Genomic DNA, 24,830 nt, shown 5'->3' with positions numbered 1-24,830 from the left:
TCTTCGTCTTCGCAAGTCTCTCGACATCACCACCTAACCCTTGACTGGTCTTCCAATTATATAAATCTCATTTCCACTTCTGTTCTCGGTCAACCCTCTCCTTTTCTGACTCTCTCTGTCTCTAAACCCATATACCTTGTAAGAGATCACACAGAGTAAGAGCCAATTGAGGTTGACTTGTGAGGTTGATCCCACACCATGTCCGACATGGTCAACGAGGCTTGGAGGAAATATCTCCTTCAGCTTCAACTCCACCCTCTTAGAACCAAGGTTTCTTTCATTCTTGATTGAAACCCATGTGTTCTGTCTCTCTCGCTTTCTAAATTAAACCATGCTCTAAAAAGATTTTTTTTTTTTTTTTTTTTTTTTTTTTTTTCTTTTGTTAATGACTAATTTGAGATTGTTTTCCAATTTAAATGTAGTCAGATATGACACATTTTTTTCACTTGTTTTCTGGTTTAAATTTTTGGGTTATTAGGCAATTACATCTGGGATTTTAGCTGGGTGTAGTGATGCAGTTGCCCAAAAGATTTCTGGGATCAAGAAGCTCCAACTAAGAAGATTACTCCTTGTCATGGTATGCTAACTTTGACTGCATAGTCTTTCATTTATTGGTAAGCTTGAGTTTTGGTTCGATCAAGCTCTGAACCCTCTATTTGCTGAAAGTGGAGGCAAAAAGTTGGAAATAGCTACTTTTAGTTGTGTTCTAATGTGATTTTCTTTTCCATTAATTGAGTAAATCAGGTAACCATCCAATTATTGTATCAGGCGTTTAGGCCCGATTAAGTGAGCCTTTGCTTTTGATCAGTAGAACTATCAAAGAGTTTACATATCTTGCCATTTTTTCTCAGCAGACAAACTGAAAATTATTTGATATTCTTTTTTCATTAATTATTAGAAAGTTGTTGTTTTGTGGTATTATTTGCCTTTGCTAATTGAAAACGTTAAGTTTCTTTGCAGCTCTATGGATTTGCTTATGGAGGACCTTTTGGGCACTTCCTCCACAAGTTGATGGATAAAATTTTCAAGGGGAAGAAGGGCAACAAAACTGTTGCAAAGAAGGTAATTCTTTTGCTTCAGTTCATGTTCTTTGTCAGCTGATTTACAGTCTTATGCATAATTCTAGCGATTTTGAGTTATCCAAATGAGCCTTTTTCACTAGCCTAGTCTATATGCAATTTTTTTTTTTTTTTATCAAGAATTAATGGATGAAGTGTTCTCTTATTAGGTGTTACTGGAACAGTTAACTTCCTCTCCTTGGAACAACTTTTTCTTCATGATGTACTATGGCTTGGTGGTCGAAGGTATGTGCATCCATCATGTAATCTCCTCTCGTGATTTGTCCCATGTTAAGCATTGAATCCATTAGTTTTATCTGTTAAATTTAATTAGACTAGTTCCATCATCTGTATCCTGTTTGGGCTTGTTTAAAAGTTTTAGTTTATGCTCTCTTGGTTTATCAATTGGGCTGCACTGTCATTGCATATGATGGATGGATGGATATTTGTCAGTTTGTAAAGTTTAAATATCAAGCTGTTGTAATGTTGTTGTTACTGTTTCATTGCATTTCAGAGAAGAAAAATAATGAAGAGGCATAGTTCTTTAGATTCCAAATCATAGTTGGTGATTAAATACAAATGTTCTCTGTTTGCAAGTTTTGTGGGGATGGGGATTTGCAGATACGAGAGCTGGGGGGGGGGGGGGGGGGGGGGGGGAGGGGGGTGCACGTGCTCAAACCCATCTCCATGTTAAGCACGTGTTCTAAGCAAAAGTTTACCTTGTAAAATGAAGAGAAGCCACTACATGACTTATTTCATTTGAAAAACTGACACCTAAATTCTCTTTTACCATTTAATCCTTGGCCAGTTCACAGTATACCTTTTGTTCACAAAAGAACTTGGCCAAGTTTTGGCATTTCATGAAGAATGCTTATGCCACAGAATGCTGAGAAAATTAACTTAGAAAGAAATAAAGTCTGGTATTCAGGAATTGAAGCTATTGTCTGGTATTGCAGGAAGACCATGGGGTTTAGTGAAGAACAAAGTCCGAAAAGACTACCCCTCTGTTCAGTTGACTGCATGGAAGGTACAAATGAACCCTTCTTTTATTATTTGACATGCAAGGGAGTTCATTAAATTGGCAGCACTAAAGCTCTGATGCTTGTGGCTTGCAGTTTTGGCCTATAGTCGCTTGGGTGAATTACCAGTACATGCCTTTGCAATTCCGTGTTCTATTTCACAGCTTTGTCGCCTCATGCTGGTATGATCTATATCCTTTGACTTTGCCCGCTTCTATAAATTATCCTCCATTATTCGTCTGTGTTATTTACCTTATGTGTGAGGGTGAATAAATAAGTAAAATAATTTATTAACAGTATACCCCCTTAGGGCTCCAATTTTGTATAACCTCAATTACTAATTTCAGTTATTAATGTTATTTTGAAATAACTTATCTCTTTCAAATTTCACACTGAATTTTTGGTGGATGCATCTCCTAATTAATCCAAGGAAATTGGATATTACGATAATATAACTCAAAGCAGGATCCCATCTCTGTTCGCAAGGGCTATCTCTCTTTGTGAGGGAATGGATAGTCTGTTTTAAGTTTAAGGTTAGTTGCTGAAGAAAGAACAAACTTTTTAATGAATTTAATGGAATACTCAATCTTCTTACAGCTGAACTCTCCTTATTTATTTCTTTATTTTCCAAGAAGATTAGATTATTGAAAGGGGAGGTTTATTGAAAGCTACTTGAAATCTGTGTTCTAAAGATTTATAACCTTACCAATTCAAATCGAAGATTGGTATAACAGACAATAGAATGCGTATGAGACTTGTATAAGATATGCTCATCCATGATGAGGCATTTTGGCAAACTTTGTGGCAAGCAGCTAATATTAATGAGAATAGCCAATTGTGTAATCTATTATTTGACATATTGGCAAACTTTAGGAAAAATCTGCAATATAAGTATACAAATTTCAAACCTTTTCAATTCATTTCTATTGTGAGTAAAAGAATCTTACAAAACATGTGGAAAAAGGTTTTAAACTTATTGTGTAACCCATGTACTACCAAACATTTATCTCTTCTGCTTGCAGTTCACTTGCATAAGCACTTTGCATCTTCTGTATATATGTTTCTTTTCCCAAATTTCTGTCAAATAGTGTGAGCAAGAATTACGTTGAAATGCTGTTTCCTTTAGATTCCTTCTGCCACGACGAAAAACGTGATATAAATGGTAACGGTAATGGCGGTTTCTCCCGGCTGGAGATGATTTTGATTAATTTGGTAGTATCATACAAGCATGTAATAGAGAGCAAGTATATGTTTATTGTCTAATGCATTCAATGTAATTATGGCATGGATGACTTAGTACTGATGCATTCTCGTTCTGCTTGATAACTTCAGGGCAATCTTTCTGAATCTGAAAGCAAGAACTGTTGCAACTAAGAAGGCCTAGAATGGAGAAACTCTCTCTCTCTCTCTCTGTCTTCATCTTGTTTTTGAAATGCTCCCCTGAATTATTTTTTTTCCTTTGAATAATTCTCTTGTTATGTTAGTATTATTGGCACTCCCATTTGTGTTTGAATGCCATTTTAGCTTGTTAAGGATTATAGTAAATACAGAACTGGTCGATTGTATGTTAAGAAATACCTCATTCCAACATCTGCGGTAAGCAATGAACCCGCTTGCTTTGCCTTGGCCCTTGGCTCAATTGCCATTGGCTTAGGCATCCTATTGATCTGAATGTCCCTTCGTACTTGATACTGCAGAGGTAGTCCCCTCTATAGGCTACTAATTTTGCTCTCCAATCTAACCCGAGTAACCATAGAAATTTTCATTTTACTAATAAACCCAAAAATAGTCAACATAATATAAATGTTATGGTAGCAATTCGTATTCGTGTGTCAACACGAGTATAAGGCTATATAGGGGGCAATCTTAATTCGACCCATTTAATTAAACGGATTAGACATCTTAACTTTAACTCTCGAATTTTTAGTTAGGTTCGTTTCGGGTTCGCGAGTCATATAAAAAATTGTTAGCGTTAAATGTCGCATGTCTAATTTGGATTATAATTAGGTATGGATATAAGATTATATAGGTCAATCTTAACTCGATCTATTTAATTAAACGAGTTAAACTTTTTAACTCTAACCTGTTAACTTGCTGTTAGTGATAGAAAAATGTCCGCTCTAGTAATTTAGTAAATATCGAAGCTTTTGTAAGGAGTTCCATGAAAAGGTGGGTGGAACTGGAACACCGCATTCCCTTCCATAATTGATTGGAATTCACGCTTTAACCTTTATTCAATTAGAACAGAAATATAAAGTGAAAAGCTACACACATCTCCTTTTCTATATATTCGTTTATAAACCTCTTAGGCATATTACAAGAACAACTCTCTAATCATTTGATTTCCATATTCATTCTAGCCTAATTATTATTTTCATTCTATTTTCTTTCCTAATTAAGAGGAAGATGAACAGGGAGGGGAAAGAGTAAATATCAATTATTAAACTCAAACATGAGTGAACTTTTTTTTTCTTTTATAAAATTTGTATATTCATAAGATCCATGGGATGATGGGTCAACAAAATGAACCCTATGATTTGCCCATTAACCGTTCTAGTAATCTTGCACAACTTTTTGGATTGAGTAGCCCATAAACAAATAAGGGGCCATAAAATTATTTAGAAAACTTTTTTTAAACAAACACTTATCTAACGGTTGGTTGGAACACTACAATTGGGGAGTACTAAATATATTCCAATGACACATTCCCTCACATCAAAACCGTTCATAATTTGAAACTACTAATCTAATGCCATTATAATTATTTGCTATAGGCAGAATATCTTAAAAAAAAAAAAAAAAAAAAAAACCAAAAGGAAGAATATATGGCTTTGCTTGAGAACGCCTTTTGAGCATTCGTTGTCCTTTTTAGGGTAAATTAAAATATACATGTTTGCTAATGTATATTTAACATGCACGAGTCTTTTCACTCAGCTTTTCACAAATTTCTAGATAATGATGACAATGGAACAAAAAATTGTTGTGGAAGAGAAATAAACGTACGTACACATTAATGCCTCGGGAAGAGGAAAAAAAAACAAAATTTAGGAAGCTGTGTTTTTCATTGGGTAGTTACAAACCGAGATTTTAAGGTATCGCAGGTCGGACACTAAAAAACCAAATTCAAATTGAGAAACAACACAAAAAACGCGTTGGCAAACAAGCCCCGTATCTTTAATCAACTTTGCTTTATGCACAATATTGGCAAGTACCATTGGCAATGCTGCAGTGGACACATAATGATGAAACAAAGTTCCTGACCGACAAAAATACGATCGTTCAGATTACAACTATCTCGCAATACTTACGTGTATGCAAATGCTTAATATTAGCCGGCCATCTCACACACAGCATACCATTTGCACCTTATAAGCAACTAAGCAAGTCACAGCATGCCTTGCTATGAATGAGTCTAAGTATGCTACCTAGGCAGGGTTTTTATTTTAATTTTTGGCTGTCTAGAGTATGAGAGACAGAATAGTGCAATGATTAAGAAACACAATTAAGGATCATAATTAATGGTCCACCTATATGATTGGTGATGATTAAGAAGAGTAGGAGAAAGCTGGTGGAAGTTGATTTATGATGATGATAGTGATGGCTCTACCTTTGTACTTCCAACCACCAATCTCATACGTACCACAGCGCCGAAACACAGAAAATTAAGCATATGTATCATCTCCAGCGAGATGATTGCCGTGAAATCAAATTATATATAAGAAGTAGAAGCTGCTCCGCTTTTATTTAATATAGGACCCATTCTTTTATTGGACTGCAGATTACACAATTTGATTTTTTTCCTCTCGTTCTTTCTGAGCAAAAGGGTAGGGGGGATGATCGGAGTGGCTTTTTTATCTGGGCGTGTGATTACAGTAGCACTTACTCGCTAGAAATCAATAACAAGAGAGGCATAGACGAAAAGATCGACCAAAACAAAGCTAATCTTAGGTCTGGCCGACATGCTTCTTCCTAGCCTGCTAGCACTGGTGTACATTGATAGGCCAACGCGCCTTATGAGCTTGTTGGCAGTTAAGGCCTAAGAGTACTCACATTGGATCATGTAAAAGCCTCTTTAAATCTATAATAGATAACAAACTCACAAAAACACCCTTCCATTGGATTATTTATCCTAAATCTAAATAGAGTTTTGGTAGATTTGTGAATAGTGCAACTCTACATGTGGAGTTGCACTATTCACTAATCTATCCATTATTTTATTGTTTTGTACATACAAAAAGTGAAAAAAGTAAAATGACAAAAAGTAGAAAATAGATAAAAAGAATAAAATAAGAGTAAAAAAAGAGTATAGAGTTAAGAATAGATAATTGGATGGAGTGTGCCTTTTAAAACCCATTAGCTAAACTAGATAAAGTGAGTTTTGATTAGCTATTTTAGATTGGAATATACACGATCTAATGTGAGTGCTCTAAGGGTGCTTGAATACCTCCAACGGTAACTAGTGTGTTAAGGAAACTTGGCACACCCTTTTACAGTAAAAGGACTGTAGTACTTCTACTAGCTTCAAAGTAACCCATTTTGTGAAGTGGGGCCGGATATAACTATGAGAAATAGACAAGGGAAGAGCAACTCGTGAAGAAAACTAAGATGTGATATTGGGTGATTAGTCTAATCGTGTCACCATTAGCATCGATCCTAAAGTAAAAAATAAATAAATTCCGATATATATATATATATTTTGTTTTCTAATTAAGATGCATAGGGATATATATATATATTATAAAGCCATTTTGACAAGAAAAGTCATGGGAATTATTTGTTTGGACAAGAGTTTTTGCAAAAATTAGCAAAAACGTCCCGTTAATTAAGTTGAGCAATATTGCCCTTCAATTCCTAGAAAAGAGATGGATCGGAGTTAGCTTGGAAGAGAAGTCTTGCTAACTATCTCCGCACCGGAAGAAAGGTACCCCACGAGAGCTGCGTAGAAGGTCCTCATATAATGCCATCCGCCAGTACTTCTCTTAAAATTCCAAGGGTGCCCTTTCTTGTGTTGTGCGTTAAACATATACAGAGAACAACCATCATGTGGTTTAATTTACGCCATCCACAACCTCTTCTTAGGGAACAAGAATACTCTCTACTCCTATAACTTCTCTCCCAAATTGCTTTCTTTTTTTCTTTTTCTTTTTTAATTAGTTTTTTTCTGATAGACATAGTTAATTTTCTTCAATTGCATCTGTTCCTTCCAATTAAGTTGAGCAATATTGCCCTTCAATTCCTAAAAATATAAGATAAACTGTACGTTGCACCATAAACTAGCTAGTTTATCCCTTTTGATTATGTTTTTCTTAAAAATAAAAATAAAAAAAATAAAAAAAATAAAAAATAAAAAAAATTGAAAAAAGAAAATTTGATTAAAGGTCTAATTAATAATGGTTTCTACAAAAGTTGCCCTTTAGTTCTTCTTCTTGATATTTAATTTGCAGAGCCCTAATGACCATCGATCCGGCTCCGCCACTGAATGTATATATATATATATATGCATGCATGTACTTTTGTCACTTGGGTTGCAGCCTAATTTGTTGGGTCCTCTTGATATCCAAAAGTAATAACAATATAAAAATCCTGAGCATACGAGATTTCTCTCGCCAAAGTAGGCGGAACTAGCTGTAGGATGTCTTACTTGAAGGCCAGCCAGGTCAGATCAAGTTCAAAGATGAACTCGTTCGTTAAGCCTTTATCTTCAAATTATAATTACTTTCTCATGATCGATCACTTTGTCAAAATTTGACAATACGAACCTAATTTTTTAACTAACAAAGAAGAAAGATCAATAGTATTAATATAGGCATGCATTAACCGCCTTATTATCTTATATTTTTAAACGCATTGTATCAATTAGTGAAAACTAATAGCAATTAAAATAAACACACCCTAATGATCACATAATAAAATATGAAGAGAATATTCTTTTTCCCTCTTCAATTTTTCTTTTTCCTTACTTTGAAAGAAATAAGAATACAAAATTTAAAAAATCAAAAATTATAAACTCATTGAAAAAATAAATAAATAAATGCATTGCAGGAGCACTAATAGATCGAGGCTTATAATTTTTATATAGCACTAATAGATAATAAGGAGGTAAACTTCAAAACTTCTAGCCAATTAATTTAACTTGTTTGTATAAAAAGGGGTCAGTTATATCATCTGCTTATTTAAATTATGGGATGTATTAGGGTAGAGGAAATTGACTCATTTTAATTAAATGGCCGGGTTGGGTTCAATTGATTATACACATTTTTTGACATGATTCAAACTCGATACGTGAACACAAATTATCACTCTTAGTTTTGAGAGCCGACAATTATTAGAAATTTTGTTAATTAAACCGGTTATATGGGTTGGGTCGTGTCACCAACCTATTTTAATGCATGGTATTAAACTTGAGAAAATTGAACCATATAATCTTATATTTATGACTTTAAGGGTCGAGCTTGGAGTGATGCCCAAGCCCCCTTCGGCTCCGCCATTGTACCCAAATACCAGGTTCGTTAAGATATCGTTAAGATATTCGAACCTCGACAAGTACTGGGGAACATTCCCACTTGGCAGCCCAGGAGACAACACCACCAATCAGGTTCAACTACCTTCATCATCATTCTCACATGCACACCTACACATCATATATATACACATACAAACATACATGCAAAGCCCATGCGAGCATTGGCTTCTATTACACAAGCCACTCCCGGCCGCTTCTTCAACAGTCAGCTAGCTTTCACGATAAGAAAGCTGATGCGTTCATGCATGGATGTAGTTAACAAGCCAAAAACAAATTCATACATACATACATACATACATATGATACATGCACTGAGGGATAAACTAAGAAACAAAACAAAACAAAAGGACATGCATATAAGCTACGATGAACAAGAAAGCATTAAAGGATTTCGATCTCATGGTTTTCCTCCAAAGTTACACACTGCAGTTTAACCTGCAACAGATACAAAACTAACACACAAGGATAGAGAGAAAGAGAGAGAGAGAGAGAGAGAGAGAGAACGACGTCGGAGTTCGGACTATAACAACATTCCGAGATTCCCGGAAACTTAATGCTTTCACCGGGTTTTGGTGTCGATACAGGACTCACCCCCACCTCCAGTTGGAAGACGTAACGTACATTGACGCGCTTAAAGAACTGAACTTCCTCTGACGTGGACGATACGTGGCGCCAACCAAAGAATGACACGTCCGCGAACCCACGTAGCCGCACCCATGGCGGGTCACATCTGAATCCACCGAGCGAGTTGAGTGGGGTTGACAATCCCAGGGATGTGGGCCCCGTCCGTCTTCAGTACGCTCGCCACCTCAGCGTAGCTCTGGTGCTCCTTCTTGACGCCCGGCTCGGCTTCCGGCTTCGACCTCTTCCACTCGGCAGAGGAGCTCGCCAGGGGCTCGGCCGAGGCTCGAGCCGGGTCGAACTTCTGCCCAAATAGAGTACCCATCGTCAAGAATTCGTACGCCATGTACCCGGCTAACAGCCGGTTGGAAGAGAGCGGCTCGCCGGGCTTAGGAGCTGGTACTGGAGCCAAAGCCGGCACAGCCGACGATTTTATTGCGTACAAACCTTCTCTCTCTTTACGCTTTCTTGACGCCCCAGGCGTCAAAATCCGACGAGGATGGAAACTCATCCTAGCCTTTAAATCATGCCACGTCACCAGCCAAAGCAACTTTCACAACAGGGGTAAAAAGTTAAAGTTGGTTTCGAATGGGGGTAAAAGCGTCAAGAAGTTTCGGTTTCGCAAGGCTAAAAGCGTGAAATAAAATTTTTGATAAAATTTGGGTAAAAGTGTCAAATCAGTTTCAACGGGGGATAAGTAGAAAAAAAAAAAAACAAAAAAACAAAAAGGTACAAAAAAAGAGGCTAAAAAGACTAACTATTGGTTGGGTTAAATGGTATACGTCAACAATCGTAGGGACGAAATAAAGGCAAAATGACGAAAATGGAAAAACATTTTTAATAGAATAAAAGAGAAAAAGCAAAAGAAAAAGAACGAGAAAAAAAGAAAAAGGGGGGTGCGTTAGGTTGGGGGTGGTTTAAATCGTATCCAAGGAGCAGTGGGCGAAGGCAGAGGAGACGGTGAGATCTAGGTGTAGGGAGGTGACCTGAAAAGAGCACGCCGCCAAGCCAGGCGCCGGTGAGAGAAGGAGGGAGTGTGTGTGAGGGATTAGATTGAAGAAATGACTTACAGAGAGAGAAGGAGGGAGAGAGAGAGAGAGAGAGAGAGATAGAGATTTCTAGGGATATATACAGGTTGGGGAGGAATGAGCAAGCGGCGTGGTTCGTATATTTAAAGGATAGGTTGTTTCAAATAGAACCCCTTCTGTTTAGAAAAATATCTGCAATGCCATCATTATCGTCAAATGACGAAACTACCATTTCTGTGGAAAAATGCTAAATAATATATCTCCATGGTATGTGCCCATCACCCATTTGTTTAACTCCGTGTAAAAACACAAAATTCAATAGTTAAATGGGCACTGTTACATTAGCAAAACACAATAAAATATAGGTGTGATGAAAATATAATGTGTAACATTGCTCTTTTTTTATTAGGTAAACTTGTATTCTGTCAAGGAGGCAATTTTATAGGCTAGTTTCATTTACTAGGCTATTATAAGGTAGAGTAATGTTATATACTATATTTTTTATTTTATTGGACTGAAGTATTGATGGGTACTACCATATCAACTAAGTTAAATTGGATGAAATGAAAGTGTAATATGTACCATTATTCTGTATTCGTTTTCTATTCTTTTACTAGCTTTTAGTCAAGTGGTTCTAGGATTTTCTTTATCGTTTCTACTATATAATAAACGATGTCTTCACAAATCAAACTTGTCGTGTACCATATGTGTGTAATGTTTTTTTTTCACCAATTATCGGGTAAATCATAGTGTCAGAATTTGAATTTATGGTTTCTGTTATAAAATCATGTTAAATAGTAATTAACATTTTAATATTCGAGCTCAGACTTCTTCTTAATAAGCGAGATTAATTAAAATGAAGGTGAATTACAAATGTAGGATTCGAACTCAGAACTTTTGTTCTGAGACTATGTTAAAATTAATATTTATCTTAAAAAAATTAAATTAACCTAAGCCGATAGAAAATTGTTAATTAATATTATGACATGTAAAGTATGGTTTTATCACATTTTGAATGATTTTTTTTTCTTTATATTTTAAGACAAATACGACCAAACTTTGTGATACAAAAACATGTATTTGTATCACGAGTATTGTTGTGGCAGTTTTGGGTGTTTGAGTGAACACTTTCAAGGATATTCTTAGCATCTATGTCTGCAAAAAAAAAAAAAAAAAAGGAAATTAGACAAAGTTCCTTGGCAGAGCGGGCTGGCAAGGGATAGCTCCAATGCCTAAGTCAGATATGTTTGAGAAAAAGACTTAAAAAATTGTAAAAAGTTTAAGTGTTGGGAAAAATATCATTTATCGTTATTCTCTTCTTCGCATATATATAGTCACTTGAATGTACATAAATGGTCATGTCCTACTATTCCCTGTCTGAGTTAAGTGATTTAGCTGTCAAATTTTGCATGTTTTTGGTTGTAGGGTAATACCAATGTTCGTATTTTGGGATTCCAGAGATGTGTGATCCAAATACCTTCTTTGTGATGCTTAAGTCTTGTCAAATCATTGTTAGTGCCCCTTACCTATTAAATAACATATTAGTCTTCACATCGATCGGTTTTGTTGACCGGGTCTATCTTGACTAACAAGGCTTGATTCCAATTGCTAAACGAAATTTACCATTCGTGATTGAGAGAGCTAGGTTGATGGAACCGATCGTGAATGAGCTTTCATCTGGTTGGGCTCTCTGGCAATCAATTAAAGAACTAGGCATGCATTTAGGGGCCTAATTCCCAACCAGTATCAATAAAGTTCACTTCATAAAATTTGTTGTGTACGAAAAAATAAAATCTGCGATTATAATGTCATCTGTTCTTGTAGGAATCGGGTGAGTCACGTTTCTTTCAGTGTATTTCCTTCTTTTTTGTGAGTCACGTTTCTTTCAATTTCAAAGTCCCTTTTGAAGCTTTGGGCTGGGTAGAAGAAATTGGAGTCACCCCCAATAATGTTTTTTTTTTTTTTCTTTTCTTCTTTTTTGTTAAGTATAATGCTTATCTTTTAGGTGGAGCCCGAAATAGACGTTATGGGAAATGACAGGGGTCCATTTATGCCCCCAACTCGGGTGAGATTTGGAACTGTTTCAATGACATAAATCCTTCAAAACCACCCCAAATGGAAATTGTGCTTCCTTAACATAAGGCAATCTTCTTTTCCACCAAAATTTTCTCTGGGAAAATCTCGAGCTATATAATATCTAAAAAGTTCACTGAATTAAGTATCATTCAGCACTACCTAATCATGCATGTTCAATGGATCATTTATCAGAATTTAACGTACCTAATTTCTCCACCATTACATGGGCTTGCTTTTATTTTACATGGGTGGCGATTTATGTTTTCATGTTGAGTTTGGATTATGTCGAGATATATTATAAGATTGTATGGATCAATTTTAATCTGACTTATTTAATTAAACAAGTAAAACTTACCAACTCTAACTCACTAATTTCATATCGGGTTCGTGGGTCGTGTTGAGACATGTGTATAAAATTATATAGATTAACTATAATCCGACTCCTTGAACAGGTCAAACCCATCAACCATAACCTGTTAATTTTCTATTAAATTCGCAGATCGTATCAAAAATTATTAATCTTACGTGATGCCAAAAATAATGTAGACATAGATAACTTGCTCATCAAAAATATAAAAAAAAATACCTTCGTATGTTTATATTGTATTATATACCGTACATCATATGGTACGGTATGCAAACATTTTCTTATGGGTGTAAGATATATGAACACTTTGCAGAATTGAAATACATATACGTACAAAAGAAATTTATTATAAACTTGGGATATAATGAACTCTTAAATCTTAATTACTTCAGCTTGAGAAATCTAACTAAATAAGTTAAATAATAAAAATATATTTATATCTACAATTTGGTAGAAGGTAGCAGAGCAAGAAACCTGAAGAAGGGACTGGAGAGTCAAAATAACATTGAGACTGCGGTTTGAAGCCTTTTTGCGATAAGATGGGTGATGGCGACATAGATGAAATGAAAACCCCACAAGCAATGCCCATTGAGATTTCAGATAGCATAGATTCAATTAATCAGCTGCTGCTGCTGCTCCTTGAGTCGTGGCATCAATATATATTAGCAATGCCTAAATGCCTATTCCGATCCTACTCCAATGGGGGGCTACGTACAGCAAAGTCAAAAGAATAAGCCGCAGTTATCAGATCATGTGGCCTCTTTCCTAGCATCTATTCCCATTGCAATGGCTGCGAAGAGTTTGTCCGAGGCTATTGTCCACGTATTCTCTTACATGGATCACCCCCTGTGGAGTATGGATACCCAAATAATTACAGTTTTTTTAAAAAAACTTCACTTTAAGGGTACCGAATATCGGCCTATTTGACTTAAGGGTACTGAACTTTAAAACGTCTCAAATTAGGGTATCCAATTTTTCAAATGTCTCAATTACAAGTACTCCGTTAGGATCGATTTGCCGTTAAATTTTGTCAAAATTTTCAAAATACCCCTATTTTTTTTAGAGAAAAAAAAAATGTTAGGAGTTAGGTATTGGTCAGAATTTAACGAAATTTGTAAAAATACACACGTCTGAATCTTTGAAAAATTTTATAATTTTTTTTTAAAAGAATAAATATAAGGATATTTTAGAAATTTTGGCAGGATTTAACGGTAAATCCTAACAAAGTACTTGTAATTGAGACGTTTTAAAAATTGGATACCTTAGTTTGACACGTTTTGAAGTTCAGTATCCTTAAGTCAAATAGGCCGATAGTTCAGTACTCTTAAGTGAAGTTATCAATTTCTTTTAAAAAATTAAAAAAAAAAAAAAAAAAAAAATTGTCATTTTTGTCATTACGAGAGATATTGACAAATTTTCATAGTTTAAGAAGTATATTGACGAAAGTGATAGTTTGAGGGCATTGGAAATGAGGTATAATTTGAAGAGGATATGTATGTGTGATTTTTCCAAAAAAATTAAGTAAAAAAGTGGGAGTTGAGGGCGGTCTCACTAGCCTCAAGGTATGATTCAGCCACCAACAGCTCCTCAATTATTTTTGGTGCAGTATTATATATGTAGGAGTCTGAACCACATGGCATCGTGTTGATGCGTGGTAAACTGTTCACGTCATAAATGGGACATTAGTTATTTGAATGACGGGTGTGACGCGGTAAACTCTTCATATGATAAATGGGCCACTAATTATTTGAACGACATGTTAATGAGATGATCGATTTGAAACGTACGTACAACCTAATGAGCTTACTTGTCCAAATTGAAAACCTAATTAGGGACTAAATTAAAATTGTTAGAAAACTTAAAGAACCCATCTAATAAAATTTAACAATTACAAACCAAAAATAAAAAGTCGTGTTTCATAGTTCATATATAGGGGATGTACCCATTTTCTAGTTCAAAACGATTCCATATATATATAATTAATACTTTCTTGTACATCGTGTGATCCAAAAAGTCTTTTTGATGTGTTCAAAACAAATCAAAACCTTTTACAATCGATTCGATACGAATCTTTCAATACGAAATGTGATACGCCCAATTTTAGCAATTGTGCTATTCATTGTTAGTGGGAATAAGCTTTGGAGATTCCTATCTTCGCAACATCAGCTCAATTCTTTTCATAAATCCCACCCAATTCTTTTCCCACCTTCAATTTTCATCGAGAAAATTAATGATGGATTTAAAAAAGAGTCGAACAAATGATGAACGTACAAGAGTTGAAAGAATGACAGGTGTTTTTTTACCAATCTATGAGTGAAAGAGGAAAAAAAAATGGCGCCCAACCCGTTTAAGATATAGAAAATTCGAAGGCAAAGTATTCAAAGTATGAATAATATTAGAAGTTACATGTTTATCGAGTAATGCTAAAAAAATATGATATATAATATTGCTCTCCAATTATATATGTTTAACTAGTACAACCTTATTAACATTTTTTGATAACTTTCTTTCTTTCTCCTCTCACACTCTCTCTCTCTCTCTCTAAGAAAAGTCTCTCTTCATCTTTGGCCTTTCTTGCCGGGGGGGAGGCTTCATGCCTCCCTCCCGGTTTCTGTTTTCTTCCTCTTAGCCTTGTTGGGCTAAGGGGGTTTCAGAGAAGGCTAGAAGTCCCCCCCAACTATTATGATTGTATGGTGGTTTCTGTCCCCCCGATTTAGATCCGGTGGTGGTAGTGCCCCTTCTAGTCCTTTTGGACTATGAAGGTTTTGTTTTGTTTGTTTTTTCTTTGTTTTACGGCAGGAAAACACCTAGTGAGGTGTCGGAGGAGGAGTGGTGCTCTACTAGTGTCATCGGTGGCAACGTTGGCCGTTCCTCAACGTTTTAAGCATGTCGCGAGGCCAGATCTGTGTTATTTGCTGTCCTCTGATCGACACGCGCCTCTCAACTTATGTCGCCAAGGTCTTCTGATCTTGCTGCTGTTTTCTATGGCTGGAAAGATGGTTAATGTTCGGCGCGTAGCCCTCACGTGCCAAGTTTTATTGTCATTCTGAGACACACATGAGGGCCACGCTCCGTTTCTTTTGTCGTGGTTCGGTGGCGTCCAGTGGCTTTTGGTGGTTGATGTTGGTAGGAGTGTCTTCTGAGAGGCGTTCTTCTTCTGGTTGTAACTTTGTTTTGGGTGGTTTTCTTGTTTGTTGTTGTATTGGTTTGAGCTTTGCTTAGTTTGGGTACACATCTTAATAGTGTTGTTCTGTGTACACCAGTTGGTGGTGATTTGTACATTTTCTGAATGTTTAATGAAAGTTTGACTTTCCCTAAAAAAATAAAAAATAAAAAAAGCTAGTACAACCTTGAGCTAAAATTGTATTATCGTTTTCATGCTTATTAATTGGAAACACCAAGGGCATAACTAATATTTTAGATGTGATCGAGGGGCAAAATTTAAGAAATAAAAATAGGGGGTAGAAATTTGATTTAAAAGAATTATAATAAGAGTATTTTAAAAGAAAAAAATGGGAAATAATTATATTTAGATCAGACTTCTAAAATCTTAAGCTTTTTAGTAATTCCGCCCCTGCCACAATTAATTAACCTTCCAATTAAGCCTCATTAGGGGATGGGGGGGAAATTAAAAGAGTATTGAATTCCCCCACCAATTTTGGTATGAAGTGAAAGCCTTTGTCTAATTTGATGTTGGAATGTGTAGGCACTGTCAGTGCCACGAATCTAAGATTTTAGAATGGTTTTGGCAACTTAATTAGGTAATTTTGTACCCTTAGCATTGTTTTGGTAACTTAGGTGGTCACGAACCAAGATTTCAGCATGATTTTAGAGATAATTTAATTTGTACCCTTTCACCTAAATAATTCCCATTCTTCTTTTTTCTTTATCTCATACAATTTCATTTGGGAAATGATATATTTAAAGCAAAACTGTAGGAAAAAAAATATAAAATTAGTTCACGTGGTTATAGTGATCGATTTGCAATAAATATCTTAGGTCTCGTTTGATTCGCAAAATAGACTCTTAAAATGGAATGATTATTCTATAGGAATAGTCATTCTTTTGTTTGATAAAAGTATATTCTTTATAATAGTTATTCCCATTGGAATAACTATATATTCTCTTACGAAAAGGAATACTGATTCCTCTAAAAAAATGTGAGAAATAACTATTTTAATGGGAATGGACTATAATTTTCAAAAAATAAACTACTCTTATTTTTTTATTTTCTTTCAATTTTTCCTTTTTCCAAAAAATAAAAAAAAACGAAACCCAATGGGTGGTTGGCTAGCCACATAGGGCGCCGGAACACCTCGTGGTGGACCCCTGAGGCGTTCCGGGGGTGGTCAGAGCAATTGGGGGTGCCATTTTTCAAAAAAAAAAATTGTTTTTTGTTTTTATTTTGTTATAATTTAAGTTATATATATAATGTGGAGTTTCTTTAGTAATTTTGATTGGATTCCAATTAAAGTGTATGCGTTGTTACCAAACTAAATATTATGAATAATTATTCTAGAACAAAAATTTCCTATAATTCACATATAAAAATGACATGTGTCCTTTAAACATGTGAGAATTACCTTCTTTTTTTTTTATTAATGCTATTAAAAAAGCTTGTGAAAAACACATGCTATTTAAATAATATGTACTTTTTATATGCCAATGAACACATATCAATCTTATATGTGGGTTGTAGGAAATTTCTTACAAATCGATTTGTATGTGCTATTTCAATCTATCCATTATTATTGGACAGAGTATTATATCTGTCCATTATTCTATTTCAATCTCTTTTATTATTGGGAATAATTATTCCTTTTTTTAATGTAATACTCATTCTACAAACCAAATGAAACCTATATAATAAGTATAAATGACAAATCAAGAATCTAATCGTCGTCCTAGGAGTAGCCATCTTATATGGTTTGGAACTCGTAAATGATGGTCATATCTTGGAGAACCTCACCTGATCAGACCATTGTTCGAAGATCGTGGATTAAGGTACGTGGTGGTATAATAAACTATAGTCTATGGGACATATATATATATATATATATATATATATATATATATATATATATATATATATATATAGTATTAATTCAAAGTGGCTTTCAAATGGAGACTCGGGTTCCAACTTTTATTTCAACTCCTTTATGCCGTAGAGGGTAGAAATGTAAATGGGAGCAGATATTAATCGTTCGCATCCGCATTCATTATTCGTACATATCCATTATTTGCTAACTGATAACCGCACATGTAGATAATATAGCGGTTTTAAGATATGCGAATGCGAAGAATAATTGCATCCACATACCTTTTATATATAATATATATTCTTATATATATTCCACTTATGAATTTGTAATATTATTATTTATTTTTTATGTTGGATTTATAATTTATGTTTTTTTATGTTTGCTAGCTTGATTGTTATGCTTATTAAATCATGAATAATTAAACATAAGGATGTTTCTTGTGAGCATTAATTATCAAGAATATTTTGAGGTCGATCATATCCATCATCCACTTTTTTATCGGTTCTACATATTTTTAGTGTCAAATTATATTTTCAAAACAAGCTCAAAGACTAAAAATCAGTCAAAATTATTTTTAAAAACGTTTAAAATAGGTTCAGTACCTACTTGCAGATAAAAGATAAGAACCATAATAACCGTGCGGATATATATAGTAAAAAAGTGGTGCGAACGTGGATACGAATATTTAATAGTGATATCCGCATTTTGTGATAGCGGATTCGGATACCCACGTGCAGAAACCTAGCAGAAACAACCAGAAAGCATGTAAACTAAATTCCATTATTAATTTTTTTTTTTTTTAATTTATTGGCATATAAATCAACAATTGTGCATGGGTTAAAAATTATCGTCTAAATTCGGACAATTATTAATGTCACAATCCAGACAATGGCGTTGGAATTAAGCGTCTTTAAGAAATGGCTTTCACATGGAGACTCCCCAGGTTGTATTTCAACTTCCTGGCCTGTGCTCGCAGAAGAATGCGAAGCTCTCGATGTGGAGCTTGTACGTGTAAATGATCTCGTCAAGATGCCAACCAGACAAGACTCTCGGAGTCTCGGGTAGTTTATAAGTCTTTAATTGTTGAGCTTGTCCGGACGCGTTGCTAATGGAGTTGTTGAAGATCGCTATGTGCTCTTCACATAGGGACACCATTTTGAAGCCAGCCTAAACCCTAATTCATAAAGACTTATTACCATTGTTTTGAATATCGAATATTCTAATTAACATTAAAAACCTAACATTATTACATACATTGTATAGTATTTATAGAGAAATTAGGGTATAGTAAACAAGGAAAGATAGATCAAATAAGAAAATGAATTGATGACAAACCTTTAAAAGAAAAAAAAAAAAAAATCAAAGCTTAAGACAAAAAATAGCTTAACATGATAAATATTCTACATATAATACTGACCTGGGTGCTATTTTTGAAGTTTGTGAATACTTTATATTTTATTTTTTTCTCCTCAAGATAAAGTTTTTTTTGAAGGAAAATCACGTAGGGCTGACAATTTTGACAAAACCCGACAATTCGACACGAAATTAACGAGTTTGGGTTTACCTTAAATGGGTTTACGTCATAAATGGATCGATTCGTTTATCTTGGTTTAGCGTGTCGGGTCGCGGGTCACCCAGACACAATTAACTCCTCCTTTTTTTTCTTTTTTCCTTTTTTTTTTTTTTTTTTTTAGAAAAAAAAAAAAGGAAAAAAGAAGGGGGAATGGGAAATTGGGATTCGGCCTTCGGGAATGATCTGTTTACTGTTTAGACTGTTTAGCCAAAATCAAAAAAACACAAAACCGGAAAAAGTGAAAACAAAAAACCCTAAGTCTTAACTTCTTTCTTTTTTTGGTTTTTCCTTCAGCCTCGCCGCCGCCCTTCTCTTCTTCTTCCATTTTCTTCTTCTTCAGCTCCGCATCGCCGCCCCATCTTCTTCCTCCCACGAGGCCCAATCGGAAACTAGACCCGCTCGACGCTATCTCTCTCTCTCTCTCTCTCTCTCTCAGTCTCTCAAGCTAGTCTCTGCTCTCCGCTCGGCCGACTGCCGACATCTCTGCTCTCCGGCTCTCATTTTCTCTCTGCCGCTCTCTCTCTCTCTCTCTCTTCTGCCTATGTTGCATTGGGTACCATCGGGTCCGCCGGTATGTTAATAGACTAATAGTTGATTTCCATTTTTAATTTTTTATAGCATCATAATCATGATGCTTGCTTACTTGGTCGGCATCTAATCCTAATAAAGTTTTTGTATTAGAGATTATGTATGCATGAATCCCGATTTTCTAAGAAATAATTTATTTTTCTTCTTGTATATTTACACCTCGTGATCTGAAAATTTTACTTGAAGTCTCTAATGAACGAGAGACCATGTCACATAAAATTTGGGGCAATGGGTAATGTACAAATGTTACATGCTCTACGTTAAGGAGAAGATGGATGAGGCTCCGACACGGTTCCTTGATACCAGGGTCAAACGGGTCGTGTTGACCCGATTCGACCTATTATGTTAAACAGGTTTCACGAGTCGTGTCGGGTGACTCATAAAATTATAGTGTTTGTGTCGTGTCTGGAACTCCGACCCATTAATATAAACGGATCGTGTTTGGATCTAGACCGTTAAACAGATCGCGAGTTTTAACAGATCATGTCGAATACCCGTTTTACCGACCCTAAAATCAAGTTTACCACTTTACCATGATTTTGACTAATATAATTGATATTGTATTCACGTACGTACGTGTACGATGCATCTAAGTTCACAAGAGGTCATTTCAGAAGCCTGCTGCATTTTATTTGTCTTTTAAGATGATGAAAAATGATTTAGGTGGAGAACTTCTCGGACTTCTTTTGGTTCCCTGCCCTACATATCGTACACACTACACACCCTTTCTTAGATTTTTTATTGAAGGTCTTGGATCTGCAGCAGGTACATAATAACTGAGTGCACGTTGTCCTTAGCAACAACATATTTCAGGTCTTTTATTCACGGGAGTAATGCTACTTTTTCTTTTTCTTTTTTCCCTCCAAAGAGGGCGGAGCCAACAACAGATAAGTTTTAGGGTAATGCTACGGAGTAGCATTATATGCGCACACTATGCGCATTTTCAGTGGTTCGGGTTAACCACCTTTTATTAAAAAAATAAAAAAATAAATAAAATAAAATAAAAAATAAACAAAAGACGACGCCCACTGCATTACTGTTTTCATTTTCCCTCTTTCACTCTCCCCCCAAATTTTTTTTCCCCCAAATTTTTTTCCCTCCACTTTCTCCCACCACCACTGTTCAGCTCCGGCCACCACGAAGCAGTGCCGACGCCCACCCAACGCCCACCATCTGGTAAATCTCCTTGTTTGTCTTTTAGATCTGTTTTTTTTTTCCTGCTATTTTTCCCCTGTAAGAGCCTCTGGTTTCTTATATTTGTTTTTTTTTTTATCCTTTTTTCTTTCTGCTATATGTTGCTGTAAGAGCCTCTGATTACTTAGATCTATTTTTCTTTCTGGTTCTTTTTTTTTACAGAGAGAATGCTACTCCATAGATCTATTTGTTTTGGAATGCCTTTATTTTTGTTCCTTGCTTCTTGTTAAATTGATATTTTGTAGTACGAAATTAAGAGGACTGGTGCGTTTTGTGATCTACGGTTTTGGATAATTATTATTAATTTTTTGGTACTCTCTAAATCCATTGTGTGGGTTCCGTAGTAGCATTATTTTTTCTTTAGTCAGAAGTAAAAAAATTGAAACCATATTTGTTGGGCTATATTTTGTATTTGTTTTCCATCTACTGAATTTCTAGAATTGGATTTTGTTTATTCTAATTGTGTATCTAATCAGCCATTTTACCTTGGATTTATTGTTTATCATGATTTTTTATTTTTCATTTGGGTTGATTAAAGTATTCTAATTTTGCCTTGGATTTATTGTTTATTATTCAGTCAGTTGCTTTGCATTCCTAATGCTGCTTTTGTTCACCATATTTTGGTTGTGCATAATACACTTTTGTTTCATCTTGTGGTTTTGTTTAGGTTAGCATCTAATTTTAAATTTTTCTTGTAATAACTCTTAGATGGACTTGGAGAATGAGTACGATGATGATAATTTGCTTCCACATATTACGGTTGATGATGATCCGCGTCCCCAAGTTGTTCCTCAAAATGGTTTGTTAGGCTCTTCCTCTCTCATTAGTACAACATTTGTTGAATGTTGTTTTGCTAAATTTTATTATTCACGGTGGCTCAACAATGTTTTTTTTTTTTGTTGTTACAGATGAAAATGAAATTGTAAGTGATTTCAATTCTTTTAATTCTACACTTCCATGCTTAACCTTCTATTCTTTTGAGAAAAAATTTCAGCAAGTTTACACCATTGCAAAATTCAAAGAAGTCCAGGAAGAGATATTGGGTAGAATTTATTGTACTGTAGGGTGTATTATCTAAAATCTTGCTCACAATTTTGCAGGATATATGGCCACGCGAGCTATTAAAAGGGTAGATGGAACAAGTGGAATAGAAGGAATGAAAGTTACAATATATTTTGTTGTTTTGGAATTTTTTTGTGTTGTATAGACAAGTGAATATGTAGCTTGTCCCTTTTTGTTGTTGCAATAGTAGATTTTCAAGGTGTTGCAACTACTTGAACAAGTTTATCCCCATGTACTTTGTTGGGATGTTGAATATTGTAATAGGATAGGAAGAATATTATCTATTAAGTTGCCAAATGTTCCAACTTTGGATCGAGTTCTTGTACTTGTATTTTAGGTTTCAATGGCATTTTTCAACATTGTCCATGCAATACAATATAGACAACAATTAAATCTTCCATTTGTTGAATTTCTGAGCTAACTAAAACCATTTGAGTTTCTTTTGCTCCTTATAGCAGAGAATTGAGGAGAATATCAGTATACAAAAGTGGGAATTTTTTGCCCAAAATGAATGCTTAGCAAATGGAAGTTGGTGAAAATGTTACTGTCACGTTAAATTGACCACATGACAAGCATGGATAAGCATTAGATTCCAAGAATGTGTTCCCCAATCCCTGCAGAGTATAAATAGGAATGCACCAAGTCTTCTTTATCTTCATGTACAGGAAGTGAGACTAAAAGTGAAAAAAAAAAAATACCAAAAGCCCATAAGCTTGAAATAAGGCAACATTGTATATTGAAATCAAAGCAATTGTACAAAATTGTTCAAACCAACAAAACTAATGAGCAATCTAGCTCAAAACCGAAACAAAAACCAACAACCAACTGGACAAAACCAGCAAACAACCAAACTAATCAACAACAACTAAATCTATCAGTTACACCAAAAATATCAAGCTATCAGCATTACTCTAAAATGTGGAAACTGGTAGCAACTAAACCAATCAAAAAAATTGTTTGTCCCAACTATATCTCTTGGCTTCTTGATCTTGTTTAAATCACATCATTGGAGAACTTGCACGTTGCCAGTGAAGAACTTGAGCAAAAATTGATAGAAACACCATTGATACCACTGAGTTGCTGGAGCAAAAATTGTCCAATCCCTATCTGCAGCATATGATAACAACTTATCAGAAAGGGATAAAAATTCAAGAGTACAGAAAACAAAAATTAATCAAAAATTTCAATGGGTATGCTAAAGGGTGCTATAGATCTTATGGGTATCCAAAAAAAAGGCCGATTGAATACACAACCAAAATCAAGCACCAAAACCAACAAATCTAAGCAAAACCCAGATCAGTGAACCCAAAAAAAAAAAAAACAAAACCAGCCACAAACAGAGGCTACACCCCAGAGCCGGCAGAAGGAAGGCGGATTTCGCCAATACCGGCGGCGCGTGAAAACACGCACCGGCCCGGTACCACCCAGCCGAAGAGACACCCCCGGAAGCCCCCTCCCCACCGTGCAAGACCAGAAAATGGCGAAACGTGGCCGTCACGCGCGCCGAACGGCAGAAACCCCTCTAGCGCGTGCAGGCCACGCTCCGAGCTCCGGCAACCGGCGTGACCTGTGCGACCGGCAGCAGGAGCGGACAGCGACGGACATTCCGGCCAAAAGGCGCGTGTCAAGCGGAAAGCATCGAGCAAGCGTAGATCTGGCATCAAACATCTGCAAAAAAACAATAATAAACGGGCCAAACCAACACTCCTCCGACGACACAAATCCAGCCACTCTCCCAACCATACCAGACGCGTAGAACCAACTGCCTGAGCCAAAGAAAAAACAAAAACAACTCACCATAGCCCAAAGACTAGATGAAACATCAACTCATCATATCTCACAAGCTAGATGAAATAACCACCTCCACCGGAACAAGAAACCGAGGGGAACAAAAACAGGAAGCTTCCCTCTCCAGCAAGACACAACCGCACAACCCCTCTCAAAACAGGAGAAAAGAGAATCGGGAGCTTCTCTCAAATGGAGAAGCCACCGACAACAAGCGTCCGAATAATTACAGCAAAAGCAAATGCGCATAGTTGTTTCTTTCTTTATTTTATTTTTTTTATTTTTTTATTTTTTTAATAAAAGGTGGTTAACCCGAGTTGGGTTAACCACTGAAAATGCGCATAGTGTGCGCATATAATGCTACTCCGTAGCATTACCCTAAGTTTTAAACTCTATATAAGTAATAAATATTGTATACAAAAATTACATGTATATAAAATTATCTTTAAAAATAAATTTTCTTACGAATATAAAAGTGTTCCAGTTTATTATAGATATATAAATAATAATAATAATAAAATTTTAAAAAAAAACTTTGTATCTCTTTTGAAGTGTATTAAAAAACGGTATTTCATAAAATAAAATTCATTCATTATCATTTTTGTACTGAAATCCTTAAATATTTTTTTTTAATATAACTAGCAAATGATCTGCTACAAATTCATCCTTTTATCCTACTACGTAATTTAGTTTTTATTAGTGGGATAAATATTTTTATTTTTTTTTTGGATTGAATTTCATTTTTACTGGAACTAACATTTGATTAATTCTTAAAAAATAATTTTTTTTTTAAGGGTTTTGAAATTTTTTTTTGGAGAGGCCAGAGATGTGACGTAATTGTGAGTGCTATTAAAGGTACTCAATTTTTTTTCCTTTTTTTAATTTCTGATCAGC

General features: G+C 35.3%; 2 protein-coding genes and 1 long non-coding RNA gene across 3 annotated transcripts; 1 reads left to right on the top strand and 2 right to left on the bottom strand.

Moving 5' to 3' along the window:
* Nucleotides 1-3,749, top strand: LOC133858555 (peroxisomal membrane protein PMP22). The gene is made up of 7 exons (XM_062294034.1): nucleotides 1-270; nucleotides 479-577; nucleotides 961-1,062; nucleotides 1,229-1,304; nucleotides 2,015-2,085; nucleotides 2,174-2,259; nucleotides 3,410-3,749. Exons 1-7 carry the CDS (start codon nucleotides 199-201, stop codon nucleotides 3,459-3,461), a joined length of 558 nt encoding a protein of 185 aa, XP_062150018.1. The 5' UTR covers nucleotides 1-198; the 3' UTR covers nucleotides 3,462-3,749.
* Nucleotides 3,750-8,924: 5,175 nt separating this feature from the next.
* Nucleotides 8,925-10,350, bottom strand: LOC133858554 (uncharacterized). The gene has a single exon (XM_062294033.1). It carries the CDS (start codon nucleotides 9,730-9,732, stop codon nucleotides 9,325-9,327), a length of 408 nt encoding a protein of 135 aa, XP_062150017.1. The 5' UTR covers nucleotides 9,733-10,350; the 3' UTR covers nucleotides 8,925-9,324.
* A 12,514-nt stretch (nucleotides 10,351-22,864) lies between these two features.
* Nucleotides 22,865-23,668, bottom strand: LOC133858612 (uncharacterized). The gene is made up of 2 exons (XR_009898537.1): nucleotides 23,501-23,668; nucleotides 22,865-23,258 (listed from the first exon to the last, which is right to left on the bottom strand). It is a non-coding gene; the product is annotated as an uncharacterized LOC133858612 (long non-coding RNA).
* Between the last annotated feature and the right edge of the window lie 1,162 nt (nucleotides 23,669-24,830).

This window comes from Alnus glutinosa, chromosome 1 (assembly GCF_958979055.1).
Source record: "Alnus glutinosa chromosome 1, dhAlnGlut1.1, whole genome shotgun sequence".
NCBI lineage: Eukaryota > Viridiplantae > Streptophyta > Magnoliopsida > Fagales > Betulaceae > Alnus > Alnus glutinosa.
This window is presented reverse-complemented; position numbering and strand designations above follow the sequence as displayed.